Source organism: Mangifera indica, unplaced genomic scaffold (genome assembly GCF_011075055.1).
Source record: "Mangifera indica cultivar Alphonso unplaced genomic scaffold, CATAS_Mindica_2.1 Un_0045, whole genome shotgun sequence".
NCBI lineage: Eukaryota > Viridiplantae > Streptophyta > Magnoliopsida > Sapindales > Anacardiaceae > Mangifera > Mangifera indica.
Window position 1 is genome coordinate 45,252 of NW_025401137.1, and position 19,919 is coordinate 65,170.

Sequence of the window (19,919 nt, forward strand, 5' to 3'; positions counted from 1 at the left end):
AACCCTAACGCCTAAAAATTTTATCTCCTTTTGCCCCCCTAAACTTTAAAAACTGAAATTTTCCCCCTGCCTAAGTTTTAAAAAATTACAGTTTCACCCTAGGGTTTGGTTTTGAAATCTCCGGCGACCTCTCCGGCTCCGTTGCCGACGGCCGCTCCCTCCCGAAGCAACCTTTCCTTCCGGCGATCTCTTTCCTCCCATTTGGAGGTCTGATCGACGCCCAGAGACGTCGTGGGAGACGAAGAACTTCGTCGGGAAGACGAAGTTCTTCGTCTTCCCAGAGGTCTTCTTTTGGGAAGACGAAGAACTTCGTCTTCCCGACGAAGTTCTTCGTCTCCCACGGCGTCTCCGGGCGTCGATCGGACCTCCAAATGGGAGGAAAGAGATCGTCGGAAGGAAAGGTTGCTTCGGGAGGGAGCGGTCGTCGGCAACGGAGCCGGAGAGGTCGCCGGAGATTTCAAAACCAAACCCTAGGGTGAAACTGCAATTTTTTAAAACTTAGGCGGGGGAAAATTTCAGTTTTTAAAGTTTAGGAGGGCAAAATTAGATTCTATTTTAGTTTATTTTTAATATTATAACAAAAATGACGATTTTACCCCTACCACCGTTAGAGTTTGGTTAAATCTAACCGGTCATGGGTGGGTGTTTGGTGTTTCCATAGTTAAAGGGGGGACTTTTGAGAAAACGCTAAACCTTGGGTGGGACTAGTCGTTTGGCCATTCAACAATAGTAAAAATAAAAAAATAAAAAAGTGTAAAAGAAGTCAATTTCGTGGGTTTCCGTATATATAGTTTAATTACTAGAGATAAAACAAGATCAACAACCCAAGTAAAAATCATCCCACATCACAAATAACAAGTCAATTTCGTGGGTTTCCGTATACATATTATGTATAATTTAAATATACATAATATAAAAATATGATTAAACTGAGTCAAACTAAATAAAATAGTAATTAGTTTGAACCCAATTTGATAAAATTAAGGTTGAGTTTTAACTCAAGTGTTAAGATAAAAATTATAAACTTAACCTCAACTCAAGAAATTATATTTAAACTCATTAATTTTTAATAAATTAAGTTAACTCTTCTAATTTATATATTTATCAATTATCTATTCATATTCAAAGTTAGAAAGTGAAATTTTAAGGGTATAAATATAAAATATTAAACTTTTAGGGGTTAATAATTATTTTACTCAATCTAAGATATGAGCTCATTGAACAGACTAATATGAAACTCAAGCTTGTCTTGAGAGTTGAATTCGAGTGGCTAAAACTTGATATTAATTGAGCCGAGTTGCAAGTAGTCTATCAGCTACTCAAATCGATTTAAACCCTTGAACCAACGGTTAGATCAAGATATCAACATTGTTAATATAATAAATATAAGATTATAACAAAATTTTCAACTAGATAAAAATTAGAATAATGTATAAACAAATATAATTGTGACCTCATGATATGATGCATGTCAACATGACCACTAGATCCCGATCAAATTAAATTGGACCAACCAATCTGATTTGGTTCTTAAAACGTAGGTTTTTGCCCGATGTCAAATGTATGTACTTTTAATTCTTCAAAAAAATTAATTCTTCAAAAAATTAAAAATATTATTATGGTGGAATAATATTCAAAGTGTTGAAACCCAACATTGTGCTTCATATATTAGGTCTTTTTTTTCTTCTCTAGTGATGTTACAATTGGAAACCATATCATCCACCAATTTCTTGTAAAATCAAAATTGAATAAAAGTTTTTCTAGAAGTTGCGTACAAAATTTGACCATGTTTGATAGTTAAAGTTGCAACTAATAAAGACAAGTTTAACTTTCTTAAGAGGAATTATCACTTTCTCTATCATTGATGGGACCAAATTTTATTTTATTTTTTTATTGGAGAGATTTAATTTGAAAATATTTTTATTAAAATTTTTTTTTACGGAAGAAGAGACTAAATTTTTACTATTTCTTATTAAAGGTATCAAACTAATTATATTGTATTAAAAAAATTTTCTGGTTGTATTTTTTAAGTTTTAAAATTTTCATTTTTTAAGTTTTAAAAAGTCAAATTTTTATCTTTTATCTACTTTTATCGGTGAAAGTCCGATTCTTTCAATAACTCCAATCCCTTTAATGAAAAAAAATAAGATTTAGTCTTCTCAATGGATGGTAAAAAGATATTTGGGTAGTGGTAAATGTTGTTATGTTTATATTAATTACCAAGCACAAAATAATTTTTCAATCTTTGACTTGGTTGAAGCTTGGACTTACTTAGGGCTAGTAAATGTCTTTGTCGGTATAATTGATCTTGAAATATGAAATGAAATGTGCATAGCCGCAACACTAGAATTTGCCTACCTTGTATTACTATTAAACAATATGAAATGTTCATAGTCGCAATACTGGAATTGGCCTTCCTTGTATTTTCTACTTTTCTTTTATCAATACCTGCTTTTCAACGGTGATCTTAAATTTATCCAAATTTAACCTTTTAATACATCATTCATGCAAAGAAGGGTTACGATTGAGCCTAGTCAAGAGTTGTTTCTTTTATCGATGATATTATTTATTTTATCGATGATTTTTTATAGTTCAAATTTATTATCTTGAATTTGCTATAATAAATTCAAATCAAATTCGATCTAACCCATATTCAGATTTTATATATACATATATTTTTTATATACAGATGATATGTTATTACGTTATTAAGTGTTATTTTATTTTTAATTCAAAATCATCTAATCATATAATGATACATTATTTATATATCTAAATATTTTATATATATATTCCATGGAAGAAGGCGAGAAGAAAGGAGAAAGGTGCCAAAAGTTGTTTACCATGTTGAAGTATTCAAACGAAATAAAAAGCAAAAGTCTGTTGTGATGTGATGTGTTGTCTAATTAAGAATAATAATTTGAAAGAAAAAAAAAAACACTTTGATAGTAAAAGATTATGGATTATCAATGGCCAAGTCAAGATTCTGGATAGTGAATTGCCTATGGCCGGTTCAAAGGCATACTCTTCAGCTTTCACTGGCAAATCACATGTTCCCACCCAAAGTTTGACTTAGAATCACTTTTTCATCTCTTAATAATATAAATCATATTTTTTCACCTAAAATTAAATTTCGTTTAAAAAAACCAGTGCTATAAAGTAAATTAGTAATTTTATTATCCAAAATTTTGATTTTTTTTTTAAATAACCCTTCAAGATTTTTTTTTTTTTAGATCTAGTTTTAGATATATTTAAAATGTTAAAATGAAATTTATAAAATTACTATTTTTTATAGTATTTTTTAAAACAGTGTTTGATTATGGATAAATTTTAAATTACAGTTATCAAAATTTTCTGGTTATGAAATTACTTTATTACTTTTATAAAAATAGTTTTTTTAAATATAATTTAATTTTTAATAAAAAATGTTTTTATATTACAAAAAATAACTGTGGTAAATAGCAAACATTCCATCTATTAACTATTTGTGTGTTTGTTTGTTTTATTAATTTTACAAACTCTCTAATTAGTCCATTTTGTAAGCAAAATTAACACTGAAAAAAGGTGAAAAAAATCATTTAGAATAATTTTAACATATTAATTGAAAAAAAAAAGGGTCTAGAAGAACCAGATGCTTGAAATTGGAAATTGTTTATTTAATATTTCCACTGTACTTTGGCTACTAAAAGTCTCTCAACAAGAGAATGTGTTTTGGAATATTTATTATTTATAATAATATAATTTCAAAATTCTCTGCCTCTCAAGACTTTGTACATTATGAGGTTTTTATTATTTTAATTTCAAAGTCAATTGTCACATGAAGATTGACCGAGACAGCCAAAATTTGAAGAAGGAAAAGTCCAAGTTGTTGCCCAGAACAAGGAAATTAATTCATAGACCCCAAGAATCTTATGCTTTCTGAAGAAAAAACATATCCATTTCAGCATTTCCTAGTCTGAAATATGTTTCACAGACAGAATTATTCATGGTTGGAGACTAACGGGTAAAACCAAATTAATCTGTCTTCATAGAATTGAATAATCTTTAATTAATGATATACTAAACAATTAGATCATATAATCAAGTAATGGCACGTCAATTTATTTAAAATTGAAACGTTCACTGCACCCTACAATCTTTAGGAAAAGGAAAACAATGGTACTCAGCCATGTTTCTCATCTGCAAACTTCAATTTTTTCAGTTTCCTCAAACAAGAGTGTAGAACAAATGGAGGAAAATACAGAAGGAACCAACTAGTTTGGATTCAATCTGATCTACTCGAGCTTGAATCCCAATTTGGAACGATTCATTTTTATAAACAAGTTAAATTTAGATTAACTCAAATTGAATATAAAATTAGATTGTTTAGAATTTGAGTTTAAACCCTAGCTCACTGATCTTGAGCTAAGTATTGTTGGGGCTCTGCACAGATCAAATCTAGCCCTGAGATCAGAAATTTACGAAAAGGAAGCAAAAAACAGAATTTAGCACTGTTGCAGTGTTGCTAAAGCTTCACCATCATATCCATTACCATGCATCTCCAATTCGTTGAAAAACACGTACACATACAACATATCTCCCAACATTTTCTCGATAAAATTCTGAGAAAATAAAAGGGTAGAATTACACAGATTTCGGGTATTTTAACTGTAAACTATCACACAACAATTGAATACTTACGGAATATTTTTGGTCAGTTCGTTCATACAGGATATAATCTACTCTACAATCAAACTAGAGAGCATTTTCAAGCTTTATGAGACCTCCTTGTTTTACCTTGATTACTATATCTCCCATTTTTGTGGGAGGCTCCAAATGTGTATATAAACATAGTCTATTTTTGTTCTGAATGGGTATCCTACTCTGAATTTGGATGTATTTCTTCTCCAACTTCAATATAAGAATTTGAGTGCAGCTTGGCAATGTCATATCTTTGGAATATAGCATACAAAATCCTACCCTACTTCCATATGTGTTAGGATAAGCATCTTTTTGCTTTGTCTGTCTCTGTAAACCTTCATTGCTCTATCGTTCTATTGCTTCCTGAGATATGTTGCTTTAATCAGGGGCCTAGCAATATGAAAAACAAAGATTTGTTTACTAGTTTAAGAAGAGATATCAACCTTCAAATGGCCAACTTTTGAGTAAGATTAATATGACATACTTTCATTCTCCTGTATGATTATAATGCTGCCACAGATTTTCTTGATTTCTGCACTTGTCTGTCTTTATGAACACAATGGGTCATCTGGCTGCGGTTGCATCCACCTAAGCAATGGACAAGCAGAATCAAGTAGATTACTGAACAGAATCATTTCAAGAACGAAAAAATTCCGGGTAAATCTTATAGGCAATGATGTAATTAAAGCAGTTGTCCAAATGTTTCAAAAATATTATATCATAATGTTGAATGGTGTTGTATATGTAATCATACCTTAAACAACAGGATGCAATAACAATTTTGTGTTCAGCTGCCTGTGGGGACTCAACATGATGCTTAATGTCAATACAACAATCTCTTGGTCTTTAATATACCACGTTCTAATGACGACATGAAGTAGTTATCTTGTGGTATCCCCTTAACTGATATTTCATTAGTGAGTTTTACAGCCTTATCCACATCACCAGCTGCAAAATAGGCACATAAAAGCACTGTGTATGTCATGATATCAGGTTCTAGTCCTCTGTCAATTATTTCACCAAAGACTCTACTAGCATACTCAAGGTTCTTTGTCTTGCAGCACCTTGCTATCAAAGATGTGTAACATACAACATCAGGCTTTATATCCATTTCTTCCATCTCATTCCAAAAAGCTGAAGCATCCACTACCTCTTCTTTACTTTGCAAGGCCATTTTAGAGGAAGAAGAATGATTTTGATTTAATTTTGAATGAGTGTCAAATAAAATTGTATAGGTTACAACATCAGGTTTAATCCCTCTCTGCTTCATATCATTAAAAAGACAGCATGCTTCCCTCAAACAATTCATTTTGCAATAGCTGTGTATCATCTTTGTATACATCACTAGATCAGGAGTTAATCCTTTCTTAATCAAGACATCGAAGATCATCTGTGCCTCTTTCATTTCTCCAACCTGACGAAATGCATCTATCAGTTTATAGCAAAACTCTTTTCGCACTAAGATTCCATGCTCAGACAATCTCATAAATAGCCGAAAGGCCTTCTTTAAATGGTTTGCTTCACAGTAACCATTGACCATGGCAGTATAATTTTCCAAACACTTCTCTTGTAAGCCATCTATGAAAACTTCAGCTTCCTTCACCCTTCCTCCCATACATAGGCCTTTAATGATCATGTTATATGTGCTGGTATTAGGTTTCAAACCTTGTGTCATCATATAATCTAAAAGATCAACTGACTCCTGTACATAGCCATATCTAGCAAACCCACCAGCAAGAATGTTGTAAGTTATAATATCAGGCTCATGCCCAGACTTCTTCATTTCCATAAATAATTCCCAAGCATTGATGAGTTTACCTTGAAGACAGTAACCACCAATCATATTTGTATAGTTAACAACATCAGGAACCATACGATTACTCTTCATCTCATTGAACAATTCCATGGCTTCTTCTACTCTCCCAAGTTGGCATAAAGCATCCACTATGATATCATAACAAACATTGTCAAGGAAGAGACCCTCATCTTTGTACTCCTTAAATTGATCTACAGCTTTGGAAGTCAATCCAATATGACACAAACATTTTAAAATCGAGCTCACAATCATACAATTGGTTTTAATACCCTTTGATGTCATTTCACTCTGAAGAGCCAAAGCTTTAATGATGTTCCCAACTTTGCAATACCGAAAAATCAAGGCACTATATGCATACACATCAGGAACAACCCCTCGTTTTTCCATGTCAACTAGCAAACCTTCAGCTTCTTCAAACTTGTTCTCATTGCAAAGCCCACGAATAACAACAGTGTATGCAAAGGCACTCAGAGGTATCTTTGCTGCTCCCCATGCCTGGAGCAATTGATAACCCAAATCTAATTTCCCATTTATACAAAGTCCTTCAATATATGTTGAATAAGCAAATTCACTTGGGGTAACCTCAGCTTTTTCCATCTCCTCAAATATTCCAACTGCTTCTTCTAATCTACCCTTCTTACAAAGGGCTTTGATCGCAAGAACATAAGTATATCCATTTGCATTCAACCCCAGTATCTTCAATTGTTGATAAACAGCCAAAGCCATATTCACTTTTCCACATTCAATCATTTGGTTTATTAAAAAGTTACATGACAATATAGACCAGGCAAATCCACGACGTCTACTTTGGAACATAACATCGATGATCTCATCAAACATCCCAACACTAGCAAAAGCCTTAACCATTGCATTAGAAACTCTAACCAAAAACTCCGGCCCCTCCTCATCCAGAACTTCAAACAAATCAGCAACTTCAAAATCAATATTATTCTCTTTCCTAATAATTTCCAAAAACATAGACTCCAACGGCCTATACCAACCCAAATAATATAACATTCTCACAATCTCCGCATAGGAATAAACATCAAGACTAACCCCACTTCTCTTTAACCGATCAACAAAAGACAGTGCAATATGGGGTTCTCTCCTAAGACCTCGCAACGTTTCAACGACTTTACTTGTATCTAACTCAACAAATTGACCATAAATTGGGCATCTACTATGAATATCAACACTTAATTCTTCCGGTGAGATTGGTCTCAACCTGGATACAACTGCACTCGAAAAAACCCGTATGAACTTAATGCGCTCTATGCATTTCCTGTGAGAATGAAACTTTATGGCGGACACCCACATGAAATAAACTGTATATTGACGAGCTCTCGACAACTGTAAACACAATACTAAACAATGTATTAATTTATTTGAAAGCCCCGCCAGAAAGTACATGCGGTCTATCAGGCATTATCACAAACACGTGGTGAGCGAACTCTTCAGGGACTCAATCAGCGCATAAAGTACATGCGGTCTCAACTGGGAACAATTTTCACATAAACAAAGCTTCTTATCTCGTGCATAAATCCGTACCGAGGACTCAATCAGCGCGGCCTGAACTAGACGGGAACTGGGTTGACGCCAAAGGTCTCCGTGGATGGGCTGGAAACTGAAAATTTTACACCGCAAGTTTCTGAACTCTTCAATTCAACACAGGGAGCTAGGACTGTGCAAGTTTGTAACTTTGAATGGAAGCTAATAGGGTTTTGTGTTTTTGTTTGAGGACAGTAAAGAAAATTTTCTGCCTGAACATCTAAAACCCCTGGGCCTGGTTACCAAAAATAACACTAAACCCGGCCGTCAACCGGGTTAAAAGATAAGAGTAGTATAAGAAATTACCATCTTGGTTTAGAGTTTTTTCCTATACTCAACCATGGAAAACGTTTTGACGGGAGACTAGAGACATTACCCTTCAAATATGGGAGGACGACTCTTTCCTCACTGTGCTGATGGGTATGACTGAACCGAAATTAACGCCTCTTAATTTGAGTTTGGTTTGGATAAAAAAAAAAATGGGGTTGTTTCCATTCTATTTTGAGTTTACCAAGTTTAAATTAAGATTAGTTGTAATTCAATTTTGAATAAATAGTTTAAATATGTGGTTTGAGGTTGTAATTAATTAATTAACAAATAATATTTTTTATTTAATAATAAATAAAATAATATTATTTTAATAATTATTTAATATATCTAATAAAATTATATATCAAACTTAAATCAAATTAAATTATCTTGCTATTTAGAATACAAACTGAATCAAACACTCTTTAATTTGAATTTGACATCAACTCATAAACAAACGCCCTCTCTTATAATAATATATCAATTTGTTTTACACTGAGGAATCAAAATTAGAACGGTTTAAACTTCTTTGAAGACAAAAACATACAGAAGATCAAATGGTCAATCCTCTCAAATAATCTAATATTCAATTAAAAAGTAATGAATTACAACACACTTGTACAATAAGGATCAGCTGCTTAATTTGAATCCAAATCTGTAAATTGGACAATGAGTTTGCCCAAAAAATTCATCAGACAAAAGAAGAGCTACTAAAGATTAAGAAGTAGAAAAAAAATCATCAAAATAAATAAATTTATTAGCAACTTTTTGATAACTCAATCTAAAGTTAGAATTAACCCTATTATAATTCAACTTATTCGAATTAAATATTGAACCAAGCCCAAATCAGCTTGGATAAAATCCAATTGTAAATGAGTGACAGTAATATAAATATTTGCATAATATTTTGGGTCAGTTTGTTCATACAAGGATCAAATTCTTCGTGGAAATCAAATAAAGTATACATATGGACAAGCATTGTCAAACTTTTTTTTTTTTTTTTTTGGGGGGGCAAGTAGCATGGTCAAACCTTACCAAAGCTTCCAGGTTTTATCTTGTATACTATATCTCCCATTCTTCAGGGGCGCTCACTGTCTATAAACCGTCTCTTTCTCGTTCCAAATGGGTATTAGACTACTCTGAATTTGGATGTACTTCTTGTCCTACTTCAAGATATGAACTTGAGTCTAGCTCGTTGACAATATCATATCTCAGGAATATGCCGAATAGAATCTTACCCTGCTTTGATATGTTAAAAGAAAAAGTTATAACCAGTTCCGAAAGCAAAAAGCTGAAAACTATCATTCTATGGTCAACTTCTGAGTAGAATTAACACGACTTACCTTCACTCTCCTGTATGATGCTAACGTAGCCAAAGGTTCATTTGATCTCTTCACTTGTCCATCTTCACGGACAAAATTGATCATCTGGCACCGGTTGCATCCACCTAATGACTGTAGAAGGAAGAACAAATCAGTAAAATACAGAGAGATAAGAAATCTGGCTCACTCTTATGATTCGTAATGACTTCTTGGATTCAAGTTCGATTGCCAATTCGGCTTGATCGAGCTTCAATTGAAATGCAAATGAGCAAGCTTGAACTTGAGCTCGAGTTTGACTCAACAAGCTTGCGAGTGGCCATGTTTTATTAATAAAATAACATCGTTTTAAACTGCAACTATATTATGAAAGCATGGCAAAATGATGTCTTATATATAATTTAAATTGACATCGTTTTGATTCATGGTTACATTATATTATAAGTGTAGCAAACCGATGTTTTTTGTATTGCTTAGAGGTGAAATGATGTTGTCTTGGAAGTGATTAGATAACGAGCCGAGCTCTAGTTTCACCAACAATTTCAAACTCAAGCTTGTCAAGCTCGACTATAGTAGCATAGGCCCAAGCTTGAGCTCAATTCAACTCGAATCCAAAACTACTTCCAAGAAACCACATTCATTTAAATGAAAATTTAAGTAAATTCTGTGTGGATTGTCAATCTACAATAATAAGCATACACATTCTGTCCAATGAACATCATGATGACAAGCTTCAGTATGTAGAGGAATAAAAATGTATGATATTATAGTGCTCAGTTGCAGCATAAGAAATCAGATAAAGCTAGGAATTCTATTCGACAAAACTGTAAAAAACCGATATGGTTCCCATTCAAAGAAACAAGAACTTACAGTAAAATGGTTGTTTCCAATTTTCAGATTTCTCCACCCATCTTCAGCATATGGTTCACCCCCCGATAGGACAAGGTTGGGCCGAAATCTCGTATAATCGACTTGAACCGGCATTCCATTACTTTTTCCTGTATCCACTCCTAGTAATGTATAAATCATATTTACAGGAAAAAAAAGGAGAAGCAAGCAATCTTCAATCAACAAATAATAACTTTTTTTTCTTTTCCCTTTTTGTCCTCAAATTGAGAGTTGAATATGATAAAAATTCAATGACTTGCAGAAAAGTGATATGTGTAATGAAGGGCAACCATCAGATTCTTATATGGAAGCAATGGGTCGAGTGGACAAACATACTCGAGCGTAATCTGCTGTTCAGATCCGATATGCTCGCTTCAGATAACAATAAGAATTGAGCTTCATTAGAAAAATTCAATCTGCTTTCCAAATCTCTGCACCCGCCCACACTTTTGCTCTGATTCAAACACTCACAGGACTCAGAGCCAGAACAACGGAGTAGTATGCAATGTCGACCGATGGCTTTGCTAAACCATATGTTGACTTCATTTGCGTAACCGTGTACTTCATATCTAATAAGTAAACAATGTCAATGATCATGCAATTTTCAGAACCAGTAGTGATGAAGAGCATAATATAGACAAAAAAGTGGATGTTATCAAGAAAGTCGTTGTAACTGAGTTTTAACGTTACCTTTGAGCATGCATATTGATTTCTTCTCTCCCACCATGATTGGAATCTGGTTTTAAATTGATTGACAACTTATCTCGGCAATGGGGTGATTCTACAAACATTATTTCTTGATTGAGGTCTATAAATGTTGTAATGAAGCACATTTCTGGCACCTTCAACATGGATTCAGAAAACTTATATGAGTGTTCTTATTTCGTAAAATGAAGTAAACGAACGAACAAAATTAAACTTAAATAATTCACCTTTTTCTGTGTTAGAATTTCACCAGTTTGACTTTGAAGAAGCCATTCTCGATCATGCAGTAGGCCTGCTTCATAAAATGGAAGGGAAGAAACACCATTCAGAACAACGTTATGATATTTCTACAGAAATATACTGACTAGCCCAACTAGCAATAAATAATTTTTGTTTCCTATTATTTGATTTACAAAGTTGTTTCGTGATTCTTAGAATTGTCTCTTTTCATGAAAAAGAAAAAAAAGAGTTTCATTTGTTTCAAGGGCTCAGTTCACAGCCACCAGATTTCCCTTGTTTTATGAAATCGGGTTTGAAGGTTAGGAGACGGCAGCAATAATTTTCCAACTGCTGCAACTCCCTAGGCTGTCGTGAAACCATTAACAAGTTCAGGGCTGTTGACAGTTAACAGGTCTAGTAAGAGCTTTGTCCATGTACCTCTTTAAATTACTAGAACAGTCTACAAAAAGTTACCTGTACTGCAGAGAGGCCAGCATTGGGCACTGAATCCAGCACATGATTTAATTGGGTAGACAGTAATAGACTTTATAAAGTAATTTGACACCGAGTGTATTCCGTCAGTGCCTGAATTTTAGGAACAAGTCAGACGTCACGTGAAGTAGGCTAATACACTACAATTGTCAATCGTGTTCACTATTTCATTAGATCTTTGACTAAATAATTAGAAAAAAAAAAAAAAATCATGTATGCAAGCTAATAAAAATATAAGTCATATTAACCTTCCGTTGAAGGGAGGATGCAGCTTGCTGTCAACAGATTTCCGTTTGAAGATTTATTTGGCGACGACACAAAGGAAATTTTTATGAAATCAATAAATTTCTGTACACAAGGAAAACATAAAATCAGGATAGAAGTCTCCTGAAAAGAAGTCCATTTATACTCTATGAAGTAGCTAGTAAACATGGAAAGGGAAATACCACACTAATGGAAAACAATTTTCGTTTTTTGCTTTCTTAACGATTCCAAATTTTGTTCTATTTACCTTGGCCTCTTCATATGTTGACATGTAGCCAAATGATATTCTGACAGCTCCAGTTGGTTTTCCGTGTATTATGTCATTATCATCCCAGCAAACATGTCCAGCCTGGAATCAAAGCATAACTCATACAGGTGAATTTAATGACTCTATGCCCTTTGCAACGAATTACTAAAAGTTAAAGTAGCAAGTGGCCGAAAAATACCTCTATGTTTGAAAGAAGATCCAAGTGAGACAAGCCAAGATATTTTGCACAAGCACCAGGATTGCAAAAGCATCCTGTCTACACAAAAACAGCAAGCAAAAGAACAATAAAAGTCATGTCAGAAACCTGTTTCAAAGAGTGGTGTCTGTTTATCAATCCGTCTTAGCAAGTATACAAACTTTGTTACACTAGCATTAGACTTTTGAGTTCAGAAATAACTTCATAAATAGAAATATTGCAAATCAACTTTGTGCATCTGGGAATTATTTCAGAAGCTTACCTAACATTGTTAAGTCCAAGTTTATATGAAAGTACTTAAATATAAGCTTCATTTTGCAAATTTATATTATGCAAATACATTGACCTTTTTCTTTTCTTCTTCAAATAATTTGGCATGAGCCGAGTAATAAAGAATGCACTGTTAAAAAAAATGGACAGACGACTTTTGACATAAGATTGATTTAACCATATGAACAAAATTAAAGAGTTATCTATGTTTAATAGCATTTCCAAAATTTACCCGTAACTGAATTCCAGATAGAGAAGCCAACTTTTCAACTTCACGGTAGCCAAACCAAGAGCCATCCGGCCTCTTCAAGTTGAATGTTACAATGGGACCTGACTCATAAGAACAAACCTAGAATATAGGGGAAAAAACAGAAGTTCTATTACCCAAAAACCCGCTGGCAACAAAATGAAATGCAACATTTCTCAACTCATCCATAGCCACACAAACCATACTAATAATTTTTTACAGACAATAAATATAGTTAGTAGAAAGTAAATAGAAACACAAAAAACTTGGCAGGCACGGAACACTTGAATATATTTGTTCAATTATACTAACACAAATATACTAACACAAATAATTGAACAAATACTCTTGGAAAGGGGTTCTAAAAGTCCATAAAATATAAATAAAGCATGAGAACTTTAAGTAAGAAGATACTTTGGAAGACATGAATTTGGAAGAATAAATGGAACTTTATGAGATACCAAGATCCACTCCAGTTGACACAAACTACAACCAATATGCCATCCACCAATAAAAAGGAAATTTATTAAAAAGAAAAAAAAAAAGCCAAATGGTTTACAACATCATGCTGAAAACCACACATACCAAAAATTAAAAAAAAAAAAAAAAGGCATCACATAAAACAAAGTCTAGAAGGGTTTTAAATAATAAGGCAATTCTTAATAATTTTTTCCTTTGTAATTGCCATAGTTAAAATAAACATTGGCATAATGTGCAGAAATCTTGGAAATAATCATCTAATAAACTGCTTTAGATACAGAACTAACCTTTGAAGACAGACTTCCATAAATTATGCAGATAGAAGCTCCATTGTCATGCCTCAAATGCAAGAGCGTCTTCCTCACATACATAGCAAGTGATCTAGTATGCCTGTAAGACAAAAAAGTAAAACAAGGTTTAGAAGTGCACACAAATCTAAACCAAAAAATTTACAATAACGTGCAAATTGTCATGGCATAGAAGTTTGGATACCTGCATATTGCAGATACAGTCAAAGAATTTATAAGATTGAACCCATGGCGAATAGATGCTATGCTCAGGAATGATGTGGTGCCATCCTCAAACAGCTCCTCTACACCTTGTCTCCTTTTAACAAAATCAATGTCAGCAATCGAGGTAGCAACTGTGCCTGGAAAGATTTTTATGGTTAATGGAAGGTACCAATTACATCATGTATTATGTACAAAGAAGACATCCAATCACACACCTCCACTAAAGTAGGTCTTCTTTAGTAACTTTGCAGCACCTGCAGATCATAATGGGGTAAGATATCAATGAAAAAATTTTTGGCCACTGACTTATATGAACTTTACATATCTCTATATTCTACGTATATAATGGCAATTTGCAGGGGACAGAAAAAATAGTGAAGAGAGACAAAGCGAAAATAGTTGATTCATTTAATACTAAACTATTGTTTGCTTTGAACACACAATCCATCACAGTTTTGCTTTTACCAGTACAGATATTATAAAGGTTCACAGACAGTCAGCAAGGACAAGTAATGGGATGCTACATCTGCCCTCCTATTCAACCAATGCCCTCGCTGACCATCCGAGGGCTAAGATCCAGCCTTATTGCAAATCCCAAGTGACTAAATAGATCATAGGAGGCCAATGAGGGTAAGAAATGTGGTCTAGAAGCTTTGAACCAGCCTAACTACAAATCCTTAGTGATGAAATAGATCATCAAAATTTCTCTAGTTGGGATTGGCTCTGATAACATCTGCAACAACCGAATTACTGCCACAATATTGTCTATTTGGACACATAGTCTATCATGGTTTTGCTTTTAGATTTTGTAACCCAAAATGTCTCTTAATAGTATAGGGGTTCATAGGCTATTTAAATAGTTTCACCTTTCCTTCTTAAGCAATGTACCATTGCACATCGCTTTGGAAGGATAGGTAAAATTGTTCAACTTGTAAAAACAAATCTTGGAAGGATAAACCAAACACATTGACCTTGATAAAATGTATGTTTATTGTCTAACGCAAACAACATTTTAACCATGTATCAGGGCTGGCAAAACTAGATGCAATAGAGGAGTGAATGTGAAATCCCACATTGCTTGGGATGGAAACGCGATTTTGTGCAACTTGTAAAAATAGATATTGAAAGGTGAAACCAAACACATTGACTGTAAAGGATTTGTTAGTCTAAAGCGAACAATATCTTAACAGTAAATCAAATTATTACAAATACAATTCAACTTGTAAAGACATATCTTGGATGGAGAAACCAATTGATAAAAAATGTATATTTAAGTTGAACATAAGATAACTATGTAGACACTAATGTAGCTAATAATAAAATTGACTTTGAACACCTAAATACATAAGCACCAACATTTAGATAAAGTACATTATGTCTAGAACAGTTCCTAATAATTTGGAAATCAGAACTTTTCACCAGAATTTATTGCTTACCATTTCGTATAATGAGAGCGCCAAGTCCAGTTGGATAACCAAATATCTTGACAAAACAATACAAAGGAAAACAATTAATACCTTTTGATTGTTATTCATTTTTTCCTTAAATGTATACAGGTCTACCTTGTAGAAAGACATGACAACAAAATCTGCAGGAAACTTTGATAAATCTGGTGGTTGTGTGACACACCCTTTAGCAGCATCAATCAAGACCATCCAATGCCCCCTGGACATAACAAAAGTGCAACACACTGGATCAATTATAATCAAATATCAGCTGAAGGAGACACAAAGTATCAGTATGCTCAATGAACTGATGAAGTAAATAAACAACAATAATAAGTTCATAATCACATCCCATAAGACTATGACAACTCAGAAATTTCTTCAAGTCTGTGTTAACTGGCTCTTCTTGTTTTCTATAGTAGCCACTCCTGACCCAAAGTCAGATTTAGTTAATCTGAAATCAACCAGCTGAGACTAGAACAAAACATCCAGGGCAAAATGTAAAACAAAGACCTAACAACTAAATGCCATGGTATATTTCACGTACTGGCTAAAAGGAGAGTTTCCCAATATTTTTGTTGGGTTCTTCTTCATAACATTCACCAAATCAAGGGTGAACCTTGAACCTGAGAAATTGCACTCCGAGGGAAAGGCAAATAAATTATGGGCATTACCTGCAATATGATGGAGCAAAAGTTTTAACACTATGATGAAGTCTCAAGGAAAAATCATTGCTCAAAAAACAAGTCTGGCCTTACTCTCTCACAGAAGAATCAATATAGTATTTGTTATATAAGCTCATGTTTCTCCCTCGAAAAAATAAATCTAAATCCCTTTTTCTTTTTTTTTTTCCTCCTTTAGATTATAAACGAAAATCTAGAAAAATGTCAGAAGTGGTTATCCCATGCACAATGCCTAACATATTTTTATGATTTACTTCAACACAGCACCTATAGGGTCTAAAGAAGATTTCAAACAACCCTCAAGGGTGTATACAAAACTCATTTCAGTTTCAAAATCAGTAACTATGCAAGCTTGAAACAAGCTGGATATCTTACTGGCCTTAAGAAGTAATTAGCAAATATAAAGAAATAAAACATATTCAGGTAATACTGGCTGATCACAAATTATGAACATTACAGAAATTACAAATCATTTAAGACCCATTAGAAACAAAATCTCTTGTCAAAAAATATATAGAATGAGGATAAAGCCCAGGTCTTCTCATGATCTTCAAGGAAGATTAGTTGTCATTTCCCAATTTTAACTAACCTGGAGGCTCTATTTTGACAAACTCAGCTTTGTTTCTCCTTTGCATTGGATGCAGAGACACATTCATAGAAGTCTCCAGTCTTCCAGATAATCTGTCATGGTCCACAGTCTCTTCAATATCTATTGCAAAGGCAGCAGCCCCATGACTAAGAGTGTACCTAAATATTGTTAAGAATAGACATGAATAGAGATTCAGACTCCTGAGTATAAAAAGAAGTTGAAATCTCCTAGCTCCATGCTACTGCCTATATGATGAAAAACAATGTTTTTTCATTGTGATAACAAAAAGTTTTTTCATCCATTTAATGTTAGATAAGTTATAACCATGATAATGAAGGGCAGGATACTCTCTGATCCCAAGTACACTATTATGATTCGCCATTGTGTACATAAAACAGCTGTTTTGGCTCCATGGAAAGGCCTCTCCAATCAGCTTCAAAGCTGCCGTTGCCCCAGAAGTAAATATGCATTTGTAGTCCTTTGGAGAGGCATTGCAATAATCAAGGACCTGTGTTCACAAAGAAAAAAAAAAATACACATCCCTCCAAAAGTACGAACAGAAAAAAATAACACCTCTATTGATATTTGCAGACACTAAAGAGCACAATACATAAGGGTTAATCTCTGTATGTTTACATTTATCACTTCATATATATAAGCATCATCTTTGTACAAATATATACAAATTTACAAACCCAAAATTACATTAAAATAAACAAACAGAATCAACCAAATTAAAATGGATTATTGAATCAAATAAAATGAGATTAAAAAACATCTTGCTTAGAGCATATGGTACCTGTTGGCGTGCTTCCCTCACAATGTCACAAGTTTTTGTACTAAATTCACTTTGACTATCTAAACTTGAATTAAGGATACGCAATTGCAGAAAATAAAACGAACTATAAGCCAGCTTTAGGTTCACTTTTAGGAAGGCCTACCCCCTATCAAGTTTATTGAGGTGAATCAATGTTATAGTCCTTTAACCCGCTTAAATAACAACTACTTTTATTGAAACTTATCAGCATTACTTTTCATATGCCATATGTCAAGTGCTTTTCATCTGCACCCAGCATTCTTGTTTCCGCATATCAGAATTATATGCATCTTAGACCCATTTAAAAAAAAAATTCAAAATATCCTTTTGTTTTGAGCATCCGAAGGCAAAACTAGAACTCACCTAAAGAAAGATTTACATAAAACTAAAACTACAATTAAGATTTAACTAACTTTTATAAAATTTCAACATCATTAACAACAATACTTTGTGAAAACAGGATACGGGGATTTCCATAAACATTAGTAGAAAGATCTTTGAAGATTGCTTCCATTTGCAATTCAGAGTATAAAGTTGCCCCAGCATGATCCAAGTAAATACTACCTACAAATGCCAATCCAAAACAAAACAATCTCAGAAAGATTTAAAAAAAAAACAAACATTTAATTCTCCACCGAAATGAACACCAGAGATTGCTTCAAATGAACTCAATACTTTCCACGAATTAAAAAAAAAAAAAGGAGAAACAAATAATCCAAAGGCTAAAGTTTCCAATTTTCCGGAATTACAAACTGAACTCAACTCAAAACTTGTAACAAAATATATTCTTGAATCATTATATCAACTTTTATATTTCCCTAAACAACCAAAGAAATATCATATTTTGAGGTCTAAACAGATTCAAGGTTGAGAGAGAAGTAAAGAAAAATAACGAAGCTGACCATTTTCCAATCGCTTGAATTCAGTGGCTCTGATTTCGTCAATTGATTTTGGGCCATTTGGGTACCCATAATCTGCACCAAACTCCATCAAAAACTCTTCTTTATCTCCAGAATCCATGGTTCAATTCAACAAATAAATAATATAAGTGTTTATCAATATGTTCTGTAATTAATTTTTTTCAAAGAAACTCGGAAAATGACAGTGGGAGCTGCGTTATTAGGACAAAGAAGGAGGTTTTATGAGTATTGTATTAGTACATCAAATGACCTGTTGGGCACGTGGCTAAATGGTTTTTTTTTTCCTCAATATGTACAGTTGCGTTCACCAACCCCACTTGCTTAGATTTTGTTACAGATATCAGTGTCCAAAGGTGTAATTAAAGAATTATGCATATTTTATGATATCATAATTAATATAATATAATATATATTATTAATATAAATTAATATATTTTAAATAAAAATAATAATATAATATGAATATATATATATATAATTTTAATTTTTTAAAATATTTAAAATATATTTTTTAATAATAATATATTAATTATATTTTTTATTTTTTTATTTTTTTAAATGATATTATATAATATGATATAATATTTAATACATAATACTTAAAATTAGGATTTTGATATATAATATAATACATAATTCAATCACTATAGATTCTATATAGAGTTTGTTTTGTAGTGCTCTCTTTCTCTCTCTCTATATATATAAAATTATATACATAATTTTATATATAAATAATAATTTATTATCATATAATTAAATATTATTTTATTTCTAATTTAAAAATATTTAATCATATAATAATATATGTAATACTAATTTTATATATATATATATATTTTTTTTTTTTTTGATGAAGTAAAAATTTGTTTTGAAAAAATATAAAATATTTTTAAGTTGATCAGCCTGTATTTTAAAAACTTACGTCAACGGAGTTCTGGTTACAATTTTGGTAGGGTAGGAGTACAAAGTCAAAATTGCCTTCTTTAAACCTGTGTACAATTCACTATTTGTAAGGTAGTATCAAATTATGTAATCCCTTTGTTAAAGTCAAAATTGCCTTGTTTAAACAAATTAACTTTACTTCAACCCAAAATAGTAGATAACAAGTTCCAATAGCAAAATTATAAAGTTGTTTATAATTTCAAATTCAAGGCAGGAAACCTTAAACATGAACCATGCAAAAACAAGAGCTAACTAATATTTAATTTTGAATATTTAATTAGATAATTAAATAATATGTTATCATGTGATT

At 32.6% G+C, this 19,919-nt stretch overlaps 2 protein-coding genes across 7 annotated transcripts; both read right to left on the minus strand.

Annotated features, from left to right (window-relative positions):
* Positions 1-4,483: 4,483 nt before the first annotated feature.
* On the minus strand, positions 4,484-8,466 carry LOC123206667 (pentatricopeptide repeat-containing protein At2g26790, mitochondrial-like). Of its 3 annotated transcripts, none has more exons than XM_044623865.1 (3): positions 5,435-8,466; positions 5,165-5,268; positions 4,484-5,043 (listed from the first exon to the last, which is right to left on the minus strand). In XM_044623865.1, the coding sequence occupies exon 1, from the start codon at positions 7,904-7,906 to the stop codon at positions 5,504-5,506; it is 2,403 nt and encodes an 800-aa protein (XP_044479800.1). In that variant the 5' UTR covers positions 7,907-8,466; the 3' UTR covers positions 4,484-5,043; positions 5,165-5,268; positions 5,435-5,503. The 3 variants fall into 3 exon arrangements, with proteins under 3 accessions (XP_044479800.1, XP_044479798.1, XP_044479799.1); XM_044623863.1 differs by having other exon boundaries at positions 4,484-5,070; XM_044623864.1 differs by having other exon boundaries at positions 5,124-5,268.
* Positions 8,467-9,140: 674 nt separating this feature from the next.
* Positions 9,141-18,894, minus strand: LOC123206669 (molybdenum cofactor sulfurase-like). Of its 4 annotated transcripts, none has more exons than XM_044623867.1 (22): positions 18,650-18,894; positions 18,213-18,311; positions 17,730-17,788; positions 17,278-17,438; positions 16,931-17,088; positions 16,206-16,332; positions 15,776-15,878; positions 15,650-15,695; positions 14,429-14,467; positions 14,194-14,350; positions 13,989-14,091; positions 13,207-13,323; positions 12,687-12,764; positions 12,488-12,589; positions 12,225-12,324; positions 11,959-12,069; positions 11,493-11,557; positions 11,251-11,402; positions 10,897-11,129; positions 10,543-10,682; positions 9,697-9,807; positions 9,141-9,595 (listed from the first exon to the last, which is right to left on the minus strand). In XM_044623867.1, the coding sequence occupies exons 1-22, from the start codon at positions 18,765-18,767 to the stop codon at positions 9,488-9,490; spliced, it is 2,487 nt and encodes an 828-aa protein (XP_044479802.1). In that variant the 5' UTR covers positions 18,768-18,894; the 3' UTR covers positions 9,141-9,487. The 4 variants fall into 4 exon arrangements, with proteins under 4 accessions (XP_044479802.1, XP_044479801.1, XP_044479803.1 ...); XM_044623866.1 differs by having other exon boundaries at positions 11,493-11,560; XM_044623868.1 differs by having other exon boundaries at positions 9,141-9,592; positions 10,543-10,679; positions 18,650-18,892.
* Positions 18,895-19,919: the final 1,025 nt, after the last annotated feature.